Source organism: Aspergillus viridinutans (assembly GCF_018404265.1).
Source record: "Aspergillus viridinutans IFM 47045 DNA, scaffold_5, whole genome shotgun sequence".
NCBI lineage: Eukaryota > Fungi > Ascomycota > Eurotiomycetes > Eurotiales > Aspergillaceae > Aspergillus > Aspergillus viridinutans.
The window spans coordinates 411,463-427,748 of NW_025091221.1; the positions used below are offsets into that span (position 1 = coordinate 411,463).

The window sequence follows — 16,286 nt, forward strand, 5'->3', positions numbered from 1 at the left end:
CGCGAGACCGCTGGCCGCAAAAATAGCGGCCCTCGAGATACGCCACCCAATAAACGCTAGATGCCAGTGTCGGATCGCTCTACAGAGCATTCACCAGTCTGCGCTCCTTTCTCAGAGCCCGCAGCTTCTGGCGAGCCTCTTCAAGAGGGACCATGACGCCCTTGTTCTGTGTAGCAGGGTCGTCACGGTTACGGATGTTGACAGAGCGAGACTCCTTTTCTTGAGCGCCCACGACTACCCAAAGTCAATACCATCCAGGTAAAAGATCAGGGTTCGCGATAAGACTTACCAAAGATGAAGTTGTACTGCGCCAGCTGACCAGTACGGATCTTCTTCTGCATAGTGTTACCACTAATGTCAATGTCCACATTCAATTTATCGCCACGCAGGATTTGCTGCAGCTCCTCAACGTAGTCGTTCACAGCAGGCATGACCGGGACAATCAGGATCTGACGAGGGCTGATCCAGAACGGCCACTTGCCGCCAAAGTGCTCAATCAAGATACCCAAGAAACGCTCAAAGCTACCAATGATAGCTCGGTGGATGACGACGGGGCGCGCCCGACCTGGACCAGGTTCGTTGGACTTGGTCTCGCCTTCCTTCTTCGACTCTTCCATAACAGCCTGGCCCTTCTCGTTGGTCATGTACTCGAGCTTGAAGTTGATTGGCGCCTGGTAGTCCAGCTGGATAGTAGCACATTGGAACTCTCTCTTGAGAGCATCAGCAATGGTGATGTCGATCTTAGGACCATAGAATGCACCATCGCCTTCGTCAATCGACCAGTCTTTACCCTTGAACTTGGTCATCGCAGACTTGAGCTGCTCCTCGGCATAGTTCCAGGTCTCGAGGTCACCGAGATACTTCTCTGGGCGAGTGGAAAGCTTCAGCTTGAATGTAAAGCCGAACAGTCCGTAGATGGACTGGAGGAAATCAAAGAGACCCTCGATCTCGGAGGAAATCTGTGAGGAGTTAGTTGACAATAAGACATAAAAGATGGCGTAAGATCCCTCCTCACCTGATCCTGGGTACAGAAGATGTGGGTATCGTCTTGCTGGAACTTCCGCACACGGGTCAATCCGCTCAATGCACCGGATGCTTCGTTACGGTGCAGAACACCAAAGTCCGCAATTCTCAGCGGCAGTTCTCTGTAACTCCTCTCGCGGTGGCCGAAGAGCACGAAATGGCCCGGGCAGTTCATTGGCTTAAGAGCCCATTCTCTCTTCTCCACATCAAGCTTGAACATATCATCCTTGTAATGCGCCCAGTGACCAGACGTCTTCCAAATGCCGACGTCGTACATGTTGGGAGTCTGAACCTCCTGGTAGCCGCGCTTGCGGTACTCAGACCGCAGAAGAGCCTGGAGAGCATTAAAAATCTTAGTTCCGTTGGGGAGGAGGAAAGGACAGCCTGGAGAAACTTCATCGAAAAAGAAAAGTTCCTGGTCCTTGCCAATTCTCAAATGATTGCGCTTCTCTGCCTCCTCCAAGAACTTCAGATGTTCCTGCATCTGCTTCTTATCGGGGAAAGCAACACCACGAATACGTTGCAGAGAGTCGTTAGTCTGATCACCGAGGAAATATGCGGAAGAGTTCTGGACATAGCAATCAGCGATGGACTTGGCAAAACGGCTTCCGCAGGATGGTGCTCATACCTGCATAATCTTGAAGGTCTTGATCTTTCCGGTGTTCTGGATGTGAGGACCTCTGCAAAGGTCGACCAGGGTACCGCATCTATAAACCGTACTCTTTTCTCCGGTCACAAGCTTGTCAATGTAGTGCAATTTATATTTGCTGTAGGCGAACATTTTCTTGAGGTTTTCCTTCGTGACCTCCAACCGGTCGAAGCTTTGCTTTTCCTTGAAGATTCGCGACGCTCTGCTATCCAAGGCCGGCCAGTCACCCTCTCGTACAACACGGCTATTCTTTAGAGTCAGACTCTTATTCCATCACAAGGCACACGTAAGGAAATGTAGGAATGGCAAACTGACTTGTCAGGCATGGCCATGTCGTAGAAGAAACCTTGAGGAGTGGGAGGTCCGTGAGAGAGTAGGCATCCATATTCGCACTCGCATGCCTCACCTAGGCAGTGCGCGCTCGAATGCCAGAAAACTTCCCGACCTTCGGGGCTGTCGAACGGAACATAAGATACGGTGCAGTCGCGCTCCAGAGGGCGGTTCAGATCCCAAAGTTCCTTGCCATCGATTTTCGCGAGGACGACGTTGGCGCTGATATCCTTGGGGACGTCTCTCAAAAACGATCCGGGTGTGGTCTCCCAGGCCCTGGCGGGGACAGGAGAGGGGCTTCCGTCGCCGAGATCGAGAAGGACATTGATTTCCGGGTGAGGCTTGTTCTTGAGCTCTTCAAGATACTGTTGCCACAATTCTTCAAATAGCTTGTTCCGTTCAATTATGAAATCGGGGAGAGAGTCGGTATTCGAGGCCGCATTAGCTTTCGCAGCCTTCGGCGGGGCAGTGGCATTGGCGTCCTGGGCCTCTGCAGGCCGCAGTGGCAATTCTTTCGAGTCTTCAAAAGCCATGGCTGTATCCGCAAGTTCAGACCAGCGGTTCGGGAGACGCGCAGAATAAGAGGGGAGCAGGCTCAGAACGATGACTCTTCTTCGGCGTATGCGAAGAGTCATAATAATTCGAAACGATGAGGGGGAGGAAGGCGGTGAAGCACGTGACATTAAACTGCCCTGGCGGCTAGCGACACTTTACCGTTTCGAGGCTCCCACCATTTGAAAACTTCTCCGGACTCCGAACTCCAGACAGCTCCATCAATCACAACACCACAATCAAGATGTCGTTTCGTGGAGGTGGCCGTGGCGGTTTCGCCTCAGGCGCCAACCGTGGTGGAAATTTTGGTGGACGCGGTGGTGAGTTCGAATAGTGCCAAAGTTGAGGATTGGTGGTCGCTAACGAAATTTTCGTCGGACAGGCCGCGGAGGATTCCAAGCACAAACTGGACCGCCAGCACAGGTTCTGGGTAATTATACAGTTGCGAGTGCATTTGGGGTTGATGATGGATGACTGATTTTTTGGCAGAGATGGGAACTGTCATGCACGCTTGCGAGGGCGAGATGGTTTGCGAATCAGTGAATCCCAAGATTCCTTACTTCAACGCCCCTATCTACCTCGAGAACAAAGTACGACATAGACTCGCATTCCACCTCCTGTCGCAAAAACTTAGTGACTAACCCTCTTCATCAGACTCCTATCGGCAAGGTCGACGAAGTTCTCGGTCCCATCAACCAGGTCTACTTCACCATCAAGCCTCAGGAGGGCATTGTCGCGACATCCTTCAAGCCTGGCGACAAGGTCTATATTGGAGGAGACAAGCTTCTTCCGCTTGAGAAGTACGTTCTGCATCGCTTTGATTCGCATGGTTGCGTGACTAACTGTCCAATAATAGGTTCCTTCCCAAGCCTAAGCCCCCTCCGGGTATGCCGTTAGATTCGTCCAGTTATCGTATACTTATTCTAACTTTGTCTAGGTTCGAAACCGAAGAAGGCCGTCGGTGGCAGAGGCGGTTTTGCTCGCGGAGGCGCCAGAGGTGGACGTGGTGCACCTCGCGGTGGCCGAGGCGGCGCCCCCCGAGGACGTGGAGGACCTAGGGGAGGTGGTTTTGGTGGAGGAGGTTTTGGTGGAGGTGGTTTTGGTGGAGGCGGCTTCCGTGGTGGGAGCAGAGGTGGTGGTAGAGGAGGACCTCGCGGTGGAAGTGGAGGTTTCCGACGATAGACAGTTTGTCTTGACTAGTACTGTCTTATTATGGCGTTATGGGAAAACGGGAGCTCTTTCAGGAACCTTTTTTTTCGAGATATTTTATTATGCATATGAAAGTTTGCTGCTTCAGTTTCTGCGATGTTGTAAAGTACACAGCCTGGGTCCAACTTTCGTCCGCTTGCAACAAGACTACGTCCATTATCCTTTAAATAGAGGTTAACCAGGCCTGTAGCATCATCGAATGTTAAAGCTGGAAATTTTCCCTAGCAGCATGTGGCTTGATCATGTGGCGCAGCTTTGCACCGCCTTTCCAATGACGTCTGGGCCGACCCTGGAACCGGAGAATCTGTGCGTTTGTCAACACTGGAATCCTCGACCTGTTCTAACCTGCTACTTTCCTACAAGAGCCTTCAGATCGCTCTGAAACCTGCATTTTAGTAAATTTTTCTCACATATATCGTCTACTCTTGTTGATACGGATTGAGCATGTCTCGTCGGCCAGCAGCCATGTCGTCAAGTCAGTCTTCAAATAGCGGTGTCGCAGCTTCAGGCGACGGAGGTGAGTTCGAATCACCAACGGTGCAATTGTACCGCAACATGCTCACCCATTGATTGCAGGTCAGGAAAAGCAGAAGATGCTCCTCTCGTCGGAGACGGGTCACTTTAGCTTGGTCAGGTTAGCATCTGAGTACCTGGTGGGAATCAAGATACGTTGCTTATTCAAATTTCGTGCAGGGCGTTGCATCTTGCGGATTTGGTGACCGAGCTGAATGGTAAGATCTGTTAGAAAAACATCGTCCGTCCTTTATGCTGACCGTACTCGATAGGATTCTGTGGAGGCAAGACCGCGATCTCATTGAATCGAAATTGTGAACCGACACTGACTAGATTCTGAATAGTCATGTCCGTATTCTCGTCGATGCGGTATTGTCTAGGAGACCCACACGATCATGGTGCTATTTGGGCCGCTCTTGGTTTCATGCCCTTTGGTTTATTCTTTGATTTTATGGATGGCAAAATCGCGAGATGGAGGAACAAATCGTCCCTCATGGGACAGGAGCTTGATTCTCTGGCGGACTTGGTATGGCATCTTCGCACTCCCCAAGGGCAGCGGGACGCAGCTGACCCCTATATTTGCACTCTAGATCTCCTTCGGCCTTGCACCGGCCGCATGCGCATTCGCTCTTGGAGCCCGCACCCTCGTCGACCATCTTCTGTTGGCGTTCTTCGTCCTTTGTGGCTTAACACGGTTGGCCCGATTCAACGTTACCGTCGCCGTGCTTCCCAAGGATAAGACTGGCAAGTCCAAGTACTTTGAAGGCACGCCGATCCCGACAACATTGGGCATCGCTTCGTTCATGGCCTACTGGGTATCTCAGGGCTGGATTCTCGAGGATCTTCCTCTTGGAATCGCCGCCCAAGGCACGCCATTTGAGTTTCACCCCGTCGTTCTGTTGTTTGTCTTGCACGGCTGCATGATGGTCAGCAAGTCGATAAAGATTCCCAAGCCCTAGAAGCGTTGATAATCTGTACAGACGAGTCCAGGCTTGACTGCTCAAGATTTAACTATCGTGATAGAATGATCTTTCTACGAACATATATACAGGAGAGGACGTGAAACATCGTTGAATACAATTTTGAAAAGTTTGCGTTTGATTGTGCATATGATTTGTATACCTCTGCTGCCTTCCTTTGTACCAGTTAAGCTGTTGTCGAGCTTCGCCGAAACAACTGGTAGAAATCCCGGCTCCAGTGCATCAAATGAACCTTTACCAAACAATTCCTTACCCTTGTCAGATGCATCCATCATTGACAATTCATATTGAACATCGGTTAAAATACTGCATTTCTTGAGAAACTGAGATGGATGACAGTGAGGCCATAGTCTTAATACAGGTAGCGATATATATACAGCCGGCTGCGCTGCGGCTACAACATCCCGCAGCATGATGAATATCAGCGGTTTATTCCATGGCATGCAACGGAAATCCTTCAAGCCTAATACTCGCCACATCAGACTAATCATCCAGATGTGTAACATGGATAGAGAGCCTAGCTAGCCCTTAAGCCTTAAGTCTATTGATCGACGATGGAATGTAATACTGACGATAATTCCCATCAATCGCCTCAAACCTCCAGTCAAACTTCCAAGTTAAAGACAAGGTTGACGACTGAGTACGCAGGCAAACATAACTCAGAGGCCAAATTTGCGAAAGGCCGCCAAGTTCAGGTCTGTGATGCCGGCCGGATTTCTACTTGTCAAGCAGTGCAATGAGGCAGCAGCAGCTTACTTTTTCCCAATCTTAGCTTCAGCGTAACTCCAGAAGTTCTAGACAGGCACAGTGGACTCGATAAGTCGATAGATCACCGAGTTAAGACAAAATTGGACTGGATGGAAGCCTGCCTGTTGTGCTGTGGGTCAATTGACAGGTTCTAGACCTGCCTGAAGGCTTCATAACCCTGTCGGTAGTCCGGGACAAATCGACATATCCATACAGCGTCCGGTCGTTCCGTCTAGGTATTCCATCATACAGTACTTTTCATGAGTCGAGGTGAACGTGAAATACTGGCGTATCCCTTTGTTGTATTGAAGCTTGTCCTGGGCTCAGGGCGATGGTGTTGTTGGGATAGTGTGGTCATAAAAAGAACGGCACACGACCGGGGTCTATCTAGATTTGGTTCTCGGAAAGTGAGCACTGATCTATTTATACTCGGTATTAGTGCGAGTTGATAGTCCTGGGCAAACATTCGTACATGCAAGATCTGTTGATTTGAGGCTCTGGCAGAAGTACATATGAATCTGCTGTCTCTTGACCATGAACCCAGCCTATTCGAAACTATCGAGTTGCTCTAATCGCGTCAAGTTCTTGCTGCAAATCTGATTGAATGAGGGATATTCGCGACTGATGGAGTGTGAGCCCGTGTCTTCAGGCCACTACTACTGTCTCAATGTCTCCAGTAACATTCCTCTCATTTTCCGGAATGGCTGGTTCTCCATAACGTCCATACAAAGGCGGTATTCCTCGGCATATATGCCACGTCATTTCATTACAAAGAATTGTCATTATCGTTTAGTGGACTTGCAGAGTTCAGAGAATATCGACTGTTCGCAATGAGCATGATGGTTTTCAAGAAATCGCAAATGGAGTGGGCGGACTACATGTAGTTCCGAGTGTCATATCTCATATGAACATGACCTGAGGGTTTAATCCGTAGTGGGTACGAAGAGTCAGGAGTCAGGGACAGTCTCCTGCTCTCATGACAGTAACATCGAATTCGAACTGGTGACATACGCGGCCTACTTTTCTCGGCCTACCTCGTTCTCCCATTCAGCAGAATTGTATGGAAACTTTTTGATTGATCTCCATCGAGATGCGCGTCTGTCGCACAACGTAAGTGGCGAAGTCAATGACCTATTATCTTCGATCTATCTGAGGAGTAAATCACGCCTGTTGGACAACGAACCAAGTTCATCATTATCGCTCACATGAGAATCAGTCTCCGCCATTGGCGGATCTTCCAAGCCTTATCGCTCAGAGGATTAGCGATCGAGGTATTATAATTTATCGCTATGTTTTCGTTGTGTGTTGAATCAGTACCCAAACATTGGTGAACCTTACAGTTTCTTTACGGGTTAGAGATCCGCGTTAACCTGCAGAAGCCATGAAGGGGTTCAGACCCACACAGTCCGGGAGTGGCCGCTTGGAGCCTTGGAACTCATGGAGTTTTGCACGAGTTCGAAGGTAAGAGAGGAACTTTCGCTATGTTGAAAACCATATTGGTTGTGATCATTATGGAGTATTATTGATGTCCTTGAAGAAATGTGACACATGTTGTACGGAATAAGGATTCGCATCACGGGTCCGTGTGTGTGAGATTCATTGGGGCGTTTGGCTGAAACAGGGATCGACGACGCCGCGTCCTTGTCATTGCAATGTGGCTGACAATGGCTTGTCGGGAATAGAGAGTTAGATATTCCGTACTGAGCATCTATCTACAGCAATAAAATAACAAGAGAGACCACGCGAAAGTGGCAGATGGATAGTTTGTTGGTAGGTGCTCGGTTGAACTTGATTCTAACTTGGGGAAAATGTTGAATGATGCTACAAGGGCAGCAGGACGCTCTGTAGGTCAGGCAGTGGATCCCAAGTTATTCATTTGCTTTGTTTCATAAGGATAATTCGACCATGCGACAATGAAAACCTACCCTGGCTTTGAGGCCAATAGAGGAAAGGTACTCCGTACATGACTTGTGACTACCAGCAGATAACAGATCCTTCAACTCTGGTTATCCCACAAGATGGACTTGCTTAAACTTTGCCAGGGTACTCCGTATCTGAAGATCTCTTGTATCCTCTCCTCAACTGCACCTATTCCCTCTCGGTCCTGGAGCTTGAATCCTTAACGATAAGGAAGACTAGGTACTATCTAGGTACCTATATAGGTACGACATTGTAGCTTCACCATGCCTTGTGTACCTAACAGTTGCAGGTACCTCACTTAGCACTCCAGGCAATTCATAACTTTAAGTACTCCGTACCTTACGTACCTGCCTTACTCCGTACAGCATCAGCCCCTCTTTCAATTAATGAAACGGAAAAGCAGAGCCACCGCAATTCAGCAAGCTAATGCACGCCTTTACCATGTCAGGCTTAGTCTGTACCACAATTGCTCCCGTTTTCCAGCCGGGTAGCCAAAGATGGAAATGACCTACTGTGCCCCTGGTCATCAGCACGGCAAATGCGCTTATATAAACAATGGTAATTTATTTCATTGGACAGAATGATGGGTGGAGCTCTTTACGCGGGATGTAAAATTACGGTCAGAGGCGAACCAGGGTCAGGCCGTTTAGACACTGTTCCTCCTTAAGAGACAGAAAATGGCGTACCGCGTGCGTATGCTTTTCCAATCCTTGAGTAGGTTCCTTACCTTTGTGTGGGAGAGATCGCATTGTTTACCTTACCCTGTACGGAGTACTCTGTACCTTAGGCTAGTCCCTCCTAATAATAATAATCTGAACCTGGAGATTATCGCTTAAGCCAATAATCCCTCCACTGCCTCCATTCAATAATCTGTCCCTCTTCATAATATCAGTCACTATCAGTCAGTCGCTCACTCAGTCTGTGTCTTCCGTCTTTCTCCAGACCCTTCTCCTACTGCTTGTCCTCTTCCTCCGTTGTCACCCCTTTCATAATAATCCTTTCCCTCCACTAAATTTCCACTCGTTTCTATCGTATGTTGGAAGGGTTCGACTTCATTAACCACCCTCCTTGTATTCTCTGTCGACGTCCTTCTTGTTAATTTTCTTCTTCGACGCCTCGCTTTCTCTGTTCTACCTCAGACCCAATTTTCCCTTATTGACGCGAAGGAGGTCGTTGCCTGACTGGTCACACCGTGGTGCGAGCGATTAGCCCCGTTCAAATTGCTCATTTCAGCTTCCCGACAAAAGGGGTTTGTGAAACAACCGGTCCTCAACTTCTTCCCCGCCAAGGGATCATCTTCTCCAGAAGGACCATCACAGGCTTTTCATCGATATCACCCTCTTCGCTCCAACTTTGCCTCAACTATACCTCTTTCGTCGCTCTCCTCTGGCATCTCACGCCCGTCGACTCGCCATATCAATCGTCTAAGTTGGGTCCGACCGTCGAGGAATCACGACGACTGTTTCTCGTTACCGTTCCTAGCGCTCGCTACTCAGGAAGGATAAACGGGGAGTTGATTGAAGACAACATCCCAAAATAATATCCAAGGGTTACGCTGGTCGTCCCCCGTCTCTCGTTTCTCACCAAACCTCATCAACCGCTTAACGCCTCAACTCTCGCTTTTTGATATTACAGTCACATATACCAAACACAGAATGAAGCCATTCACAATCCGGTCTGCTTTTACAGCCTCAGCGTTGCTCCTCACCAACCTTCCAGCAGCCTTCGCCGGCGACATGGTAAGCGAGGGTTGTTTCAGTGACTCCACACCCTTGGTAGACCAAGGCCCCTATACGTACCAGAGTAACGGCTACTGTCAGCAACTCTGCATGAAGACCAACAACAATCTTGTCTTTGCCTTGACGAAGGGATCGAACTGTCTCTGTGGAAATGTGCTGCCCGCGAAGTCGGCTAAGACGGACAATTCCGATTGTAACGTCAAATGCGCTGGCTGGCCTGATGTCATGTGTATGGTCTTCTCTATAACTTTTGCTGGTTCCGTTGCCGTGCTGACTTGATGATTTAACAGGTGGTGGTCAAGATACATTCTCCGTCTACCTGACTGGTGTAAGTTCCAATGTTCCGTACTACGCGGATGATTCGTCTGCCAGCATCAACTCAAGCTCGACATCAACGACCAACGGCGGGTCGAGTGTGACTACTGGCAGTCACGGTCAAGTCGTCACGCAAGGGGAGCAGACAGTAGTCGTCACAGCAGCAGCCAATGGGGCGGGCACGACAAACGGAGTCAACCAGCAAAAGAAGTCGAATGGTCCGAACACTGCTGCCATTGCTGCTGGTGTTGTTGTCGGTGTAGTGGGATTCTGTTCCCTTGTCGGAGCTGGATTCTTCCTCTGGCGCTTCAGGAAGCGCGCAAATGTGCAGCCGCAGTACTCGAATAACGCTGCCGCTGAGCACTTTGGCAAGCCTACGTCGCAAGATTCCACGTCCGATTCGCGCTTCGATGGCGACTTCATGGCAAAAAGGCGCCAAAGCAATGGTAGCATTGACGATGACCAAGACTTTTCCCGTCGTATCTTACAGGTGAGGGTCTTCAGATCTGCGCTGGGAATATTTAACTCGGGGTACTGACTCGAAATTCTAGGTAACAAACCCTGACCGACGTTAATTCGAAATGTATCGAAGCAATCCCTAGCCGCATTGCATCAAGCACAGCGTCCAAGTCCATCAAGGCAATTTGAGTCGTCGCATTTGCTATGAATTTAACATACTGTTACGAATTCCACAACGTTGTTCCTAGCCGGTCACTAGAACAGACTCCTCAGCACTTTACGAGCCTGTTGTCGTCCGCGCGTGATGAAGAGGCTTATTCTTGAAATCACCGGCCTTCCAATCAGTTCGCTATCGGCAAAACTCGGAAATCCTCAAACCACGCTGTCCTTGTTTCTATGAAAGATGCGAATCAGGGAGCTTCTCGAGCAGGTCACCCCGTTTGGGCAGGATATTCGGACGATATCACATCATCCCAAATCAATCATATATACCTTGGATGTTACTTCCGGCAGGGTCATTGGTAGGGTCATGGGCCCGATATTGTAGTTGGACGTATGTGAAGGAACTTGTATTATTCAAAAGGCGTTCCACAGTTGGCGTGTCGATTCATATTTTCTTCTGTAATCAGTTTATTTTCTTTGATTTCCCCTCTACTTGAGCTGGACTGTCTCTTTCATTTGATTTCTTTCTGTGATGCCACATTTTGCTTTTCCGAGTCATCACTCAACTTCCTCGTCGTCTTGGATTTCACCCCTAGGGTGGAATGAAAGACTGGCTGAAGAGAGAGTCATGGACAGGTCTTGCAGTTAATGTTTGAAATGAATATGGATACCATCTCTAAGCACTCATCTGAAGTCAATAATATATCAGTTTACCTTATACCACAGTAGCATTCCAATCCGGTGACCGCACTTCGAACGACCTGCTGTGAGGAATCCATTCACATCGGATCCACGTAGCAGCTGCGTGTTTGCTATTAAATACAGTTGGGTTTATGGAATGTCTTAATACTTTCGTAGCAATGTCTCTCGTGACCTGTAGAAAATCCTACTTTACGCGTCCATTGACGAGTGCATCCTTTGAGCCCGACAAGTTTCGAAGAACTCTCCAAAGGCAACCTAGCTTCTGCTCGAAGTATCGATATCGACATAATGAACCCTTTCGATATCCCCTAGATCCTCTCGAAACGTGCTTCCCATCGTCAATTCCAAGCCATTGCTCGCGGTTCAGACCCCTCTCGGCGTATGAGGCGACTCATGTACGTCCCACGCCCCGTCGCATGTTGCCCGGTAACTAAGGAGCCTATCCGGCGGTAGAGCAGAGACCAAACCCGTTGCGTGACTGACATCCTGGTCTCTGGAACGACGGCTATGGTTTGCTATTTGTTGTCATTTTGCCTTGCGTTCGGGGGCTTAGGATGCACGAGGTATACCAGGAAAACACGCCATTGATATAGACTGACGACGTCGATACTTCTGTCGACAGATTTTTTCCATGGAGCAGAGTCCAATTATCAATTGGCTAGCACTGGAGACTTATCTCCCAGAACCTGATGTTCTTTTTGCGGCTTTAGGATGTGTCAGGATAACTGAGGAAGATATGGTGCAATTCTTATCGCTGAACCTTGTTTTTGATCGTGTTCTATGGTGTTTGTTATATGTATGCATCGGTTCCTTCAGCAGTTAAGGTAAGTTGATGACCTCTGGCTTTTTGTATTGCGGCCGTGCTCTAACCGTGCAACCATACATGATGGCTCCTTCACTCTACATTGGGTGGCCGACAATATATATTTTGGAGAGGTTGACCCAAGCCATCTCACCATCAGCAACCTGCCCTGTCGCAGCTGAGGAAATCCTCATTGACCGACGGAGGACAAACTAGGATCACATACGGGACAGGCCATGTTGCTTCGAGTGGTACTAATGTCACTGTATGAAAAGCTTAGGCCAACGCTTATTGGGCCTTTACCAGTTCGACAAGTATACTCCATTCTCCTAACTTTGTTCCATACTCGACTCGCAGACGAAGACAAGACTGTAGGCTTGACCTCGGGTAAACTGGGGGTGGGAAAGCCAAGAGCGGGAACCCCCGCCATCACCAAAGGTGCCATGCTCTCCAACTGGTCGCTACGGATCAAACGGCACACTATCTCGGTTCTTTGATTCATCCTTTTGATTGATGTGGAGACTGAGAAGTCTTGAGAGTTCGTTTGGACTGTAGACTTTGGAGTCACTATGAATCGTATCTGGCAGAGCCATGAAAAAAATGAGTTCCGCATGCGGAGAAAATCGAGAAGAGGGACTGCTCTCCCACTAATAGCAGTATCCAGACAGAAAATGCGCAGAAAGAGAGTTGATATCTCTGATAGAAGACGTATCCCAGCTACCAAATTTTGAACGCTCAATTCAATATTGAAGAGGAAATTGTTGTCCAGCAGCAAGTGGGGAGAATCAATCGTCGAGTAGATCTACACCTGCCTCAAACGGCATCAGCAGATAACGCTTACATTCTTTCTGTTTTCACCTATTAGGTATTTGCCTTTCACTTCCTTCCTTCTACGACACTTCATTTACACTCAAGAGGACGCCTTTGGTGTATCTATCCTCTTGAAGTGAATTTCTCCGCTCCCTTACTTTCTGACGAACATGGGGAAGAATCGCTGTTCTCTCATATATCCACCAGTCGTATTTACTGACATTGCTACAGTTGCAGAATTTGCACACTATCTTCATTGACTGCTCTATAATTCCCCCATCCTTTCTTGGCTTTGCTCTCTTCTCTTCAGACGAACTACCTGTTGGATCTCCCGGATATCCCACAAGTTCTCAAGACTGATGCTAGAAGGGTTGCATCTTGCGTCATCGATCTTATACTCCCGCACAATTTCAGAGGAACAACCACAGGAATTTTCTTTTCACGACGAACGAATTCCCCATATATAGGAAATGACTTCCGCGGACTTGGAGGAAGGTGTTCACGAAATCACGTCGGCGGAAACCGCATATACCGATGCTCCAACTGTCAAAAGGCCCGGAGACGAAGAAATATGTGCCGAAAAGGATGCCCATTCTTCGTTCGCGGGTTCGCCTGCGCAGTCAGCCATGGATGTGAAGGGCACAGCGATTGATATTCCATATGCAGAACATGAAAGCTTGCCGATAGTGGTGCCGAGGCTGAAGCGCAGAGGGCTTTTCGGGCAACTTACCCTGCTGGCAGAGGTTGAGAATCCGAAGACGTATCTCCGAAAAACGAAGTGGTTTATCACATTCATTGTCGCGCTGGCAGGATCTACGGCTCCCATGGGTAGCTCGATACTATTCCGTAAGTGGCTCCCAGTTCAACTGCCCGTTAGAATTGACCCCGTTGTGGCCGATCCACTTCCCTTGTTGATGCGCTCCCCTTCTCGGGGAACAACTCTCGTCGGTGGCCTCGCTACCCTCACGCTTCGAGAATTCCCCGCTCACCGAAGCGGTCCATATATCGTTAATTAGCACGTGCTAACAGGTTCTCACAATAGCCTCCCTCTCTCAAATATCCAAGGAAATGGACGCACCAACCACTGTCGTCAACCTGAATATCTCGCTGTATATGCTGAGTATGTCTATCTTTCCACTTTGGTGGTCCTCTTTCAGCGAGAGGCTTGGCCGACGAACGATATACCTTGTATCCTTCAGTCTCTTTGTGTTGTTCAACGTTCTGAGTGCCGTATCCCATTCCATATCGATGCTAATCGTTATGCGCATGTTGAGCGGTGGAGCATCGGCATCAGTTCAAGCAGTTGGCGCAGGGACGATAGCAGATCTGTGGGACCCGCATGAAAGGGGACGCGCAATGAGCATTTTCTACCTGGGCCCGCTGTGCGGTCCTTTGCTCGCTCCCATCATGGGGGGTGCTCTGGCAGAGCGTTGGCGATGGAGGAGTACCATGTGGTTCTTGGCCGTTTATGGCGGAATCATCGTGATATTCATATTTTTTGCACTTCCTGAGACATTAGCCAATCAAAAGCCACGTGATGGGGATGAACAAGCACCCGTTGAACGACAACTCAGCCGGATATCTTCACGCCAGGTCGTTCACCTCACTGCCAGATGGTTGAAGATCCTCAAGATGGTTTTCCTTGACCCTCTTAAGATTGTTCTTTACTTGCGCTATCCCGCAGTGCTTTTGACTGTATACTACGCGAGTATCACCTTCGGCTCCCTGTACGTGTTGAACGTTAGCGTTGAACATACGTTTGGAACGAACCCCTACAACTTTAGCACCGTTATTGTTGGATGCCTCTATATCCCGAACTCGCTGGGTTACATAGCTGCTAGTATTTTCGGCGGCCGATGGATGGACCAAATCATGCAGCGTGAGGCTAAGAAGGCCGGCAGATATGACGAGCACGGCAAGTTGATCTATCGTCCGGAGGATCGCATGCGTGAGAATGCTTGGCTGGGCGCACTTCTGTATCCTGCAGCATTGATCTGGTACGGCTGGACCGCTGACAAGGGGGTCTTCTGGCTTGCGCCGGTTAGTTGGTCAAGCATTTTGTTCTACTGAGAGGGTGAAATCTAACTTTGTCTCCCAGATGGTTGCCAACTTCTTTTTTGGTGTCGGATCAATGCTCATATTCAGTATGTCAACGACGATGTTGACCGAATTCATGCCCAAGAAATCATCGACCGGTGTCGCATTGAACAACTTTATGAGAAATATATTCTCATGCATCGGATCGCTAGTGACAGCCCCCATTATTGATGCCATCGGGAACGGATGGCTCTTTACGATCCTTGGGTTGGTCGCTTTCGCCAGCAGCTCGGTGATTCTCGCTATGAAAGTATTTGGACCTCGTTGGAGAAAGTCGATGGATGCTGTGCGTCACTAGTCTGGTCTTCTTTTGGGCCAGAATGCAAAAAGATACCCCAATAACGTTATTTTTACGAGTCATGTTAGCATAGCATAAAGCAATCATCGGATTGTCTGCTCTTTTGGTACCTGGTGTAGGTGATCTGTAAGCGCGCAGTTTGCATTGTGATGCAGAAATAGTAGGTCCAGCTCAGGGTATTGACAGTAGGGAGTGACAGATGCTCTATATTACTACATCCTATCCTTCGCTCTATTGATCTTGAAGCACGATGGTGATTCAGAGCGTAGGGACAACGCCGCCATGATGAGTGGAGGCTGTTTGAGATGGCCTGGTTGATTTGGTGGCAACTGATCTCTTCATTTACTGGTAAATGTAGTGCACTACGCACTGAGGTAAAGACAGGGCCATGACTATCTTTGTGCGGCATCGACAGCGCTATCTGTCATACGATTGCCATATGTAGTAGACTTGTCAAATACTATGTCTGTAGCCCTTGAACCTCTTTGCATGTTGTGAATCAATTGCTGAAGGAGCAGAGAATATACTTGGGGTAAGCAATGGTCTGTGATGGATCAGGGATCGTCTGCAATTATGCAGGTAACCACCACGGGAAGTTCTCTCGATAACCTATTAAGGTACTACTACATATCCAGTTGCATCTGGCTCTATGATTCGTCGCCCTGCTTATGGCTACGGACGGCAAGCAACCGACTTCTCAACGTCTATCTATCTATCTGTCTTGAGTTGAATTTGGGTTTTCTGGTAGCATTGAATGTGCTGAGCTGCTCTTTTCGGGCTGCTGTTCACTCTGGCATACTCCGTAGTCAGGATAGCTTGGTTTATTGTTCTTCTCCTCTCCTTTGCTTTCATCAATATTGATTAAGAGAGGCGTGATCCTTTCAGTTTCAAATGGGCCCAAACTGTTCTGGCTAGTTAGTGCTCCATACTTAGGCGGAAATTGACCACTCATTGACCGCCAAAGCAGCAATCCTCGCCT

At 48.7% G+C, this 16,286-nt stretch overlaps 5 protein-coding genes across 5 annotated transcripts; 4 read left to right on the forward strand and 1 right to left on the reverse strand.

The window, feature by feature from the left end:
- Positions 1-79: 79 nt before the first annotated feature.
- Positions 80-2,637, reverse strand: Aspvir_007085 (threonine--tRNA ligase THS1; the record flags this gene model as incomplete). Its single annotated transcript, XM_043270270.1, has 5 exons — positions 80-234; positions 290-959; positions 1,016-1,591; positions 1,652-1,916; positions 1,988-2,637. The coding sequence occupies 5 exons, from the start codon at positions 2,635-2,637 to the stop codon at positions 80-82; spliced, it is 2,316 nt and encodes a 771-aa protein (XP_043126205.1).
- Positions 2,638-2,798: 161 nt separating this feature from the next.
- Aspvir_007086 (H/ACA ribonucleoprotein complex subunit GAR1/NAF1) lies at positions 2,799-3,736 on the forward strand (the record flags this gene model as incomplete). Its single annotated transcript, XM_043270271.1, has 6 exons — positions 2,799-2,874; positions 2,937-2,984; positions 3,044-3,144; positions 3,209-3,354; positions 3,411-3,439; positions 3,492-3,736. 6 exons carry the CDS (start codon positions 2,799-2,801, stop codon positions 3,734-3,736), a joined length of 645 nt encoding a protein of 214 aa, XP_043126206.1.
- Positions 3,737-4,228: 492 nt separating this feature from the next.
- Positions 4,229-5,235, forward strand: Aspvir_007087 (CDP-diacylglycerol-serine O-phosphatidyltransferase; the record flags this gene model as incomplete). Its single annotated transcript, XM_043270272.1, has 5 exons — positions 4,229-4,280; positions 4,340-4,397; positions 4,457-4,494; positions 4,621-4,802; positions 4,867-5,235. The coding sequence occupies 5 exons, from the start codon at positions 4,229-4,231 to the stop codon at positions 5,233-5,235; spliced, it is 699 nt and encodes a 232-aa protein (XP_043126207.1).
- Positions 5,236-9,578: 4,343 nt separating this feature from the next.
- Positions 9,579-10,552, forward strand: Aspvir_007088 (WSC domain-containing protein; the record flags this gene model as incomplete). The annotated part of the gene is made up of 3 exons (XM_043270273.1): positions 9,579-9,891; positions 9,953-10,467; positions 10,529-10,552. 3 exons carry the CDS (start codon positions 9,579-9,581, stop codon positions 10,550-10,552), a joined length of 852 nt encoding a protein of 283 aa, XP_043126208.1.
- Positions 10,553-13,382: 2,830 nt separating this feature from the next.
- Positions 13,383-15,307, forward strand: Aspvir_007089 (MFS transporter; the record flags this gene model as incomplete). Its single annotated transcript, XM_043270274.1, has 3 exons — positions 13,383-13,908; positions 13,955-14,952; positions 15,011-15,307. 3 exons carry the CDS (start codon positions 13,383-13,385, stop codon positions 15,305-15,307), a joined length of 1,821 nt encoding a protein of 606 aa, XP_043126209.1.
- Positions 15,308-16,286: the final 979 nt, after the last annotated feature.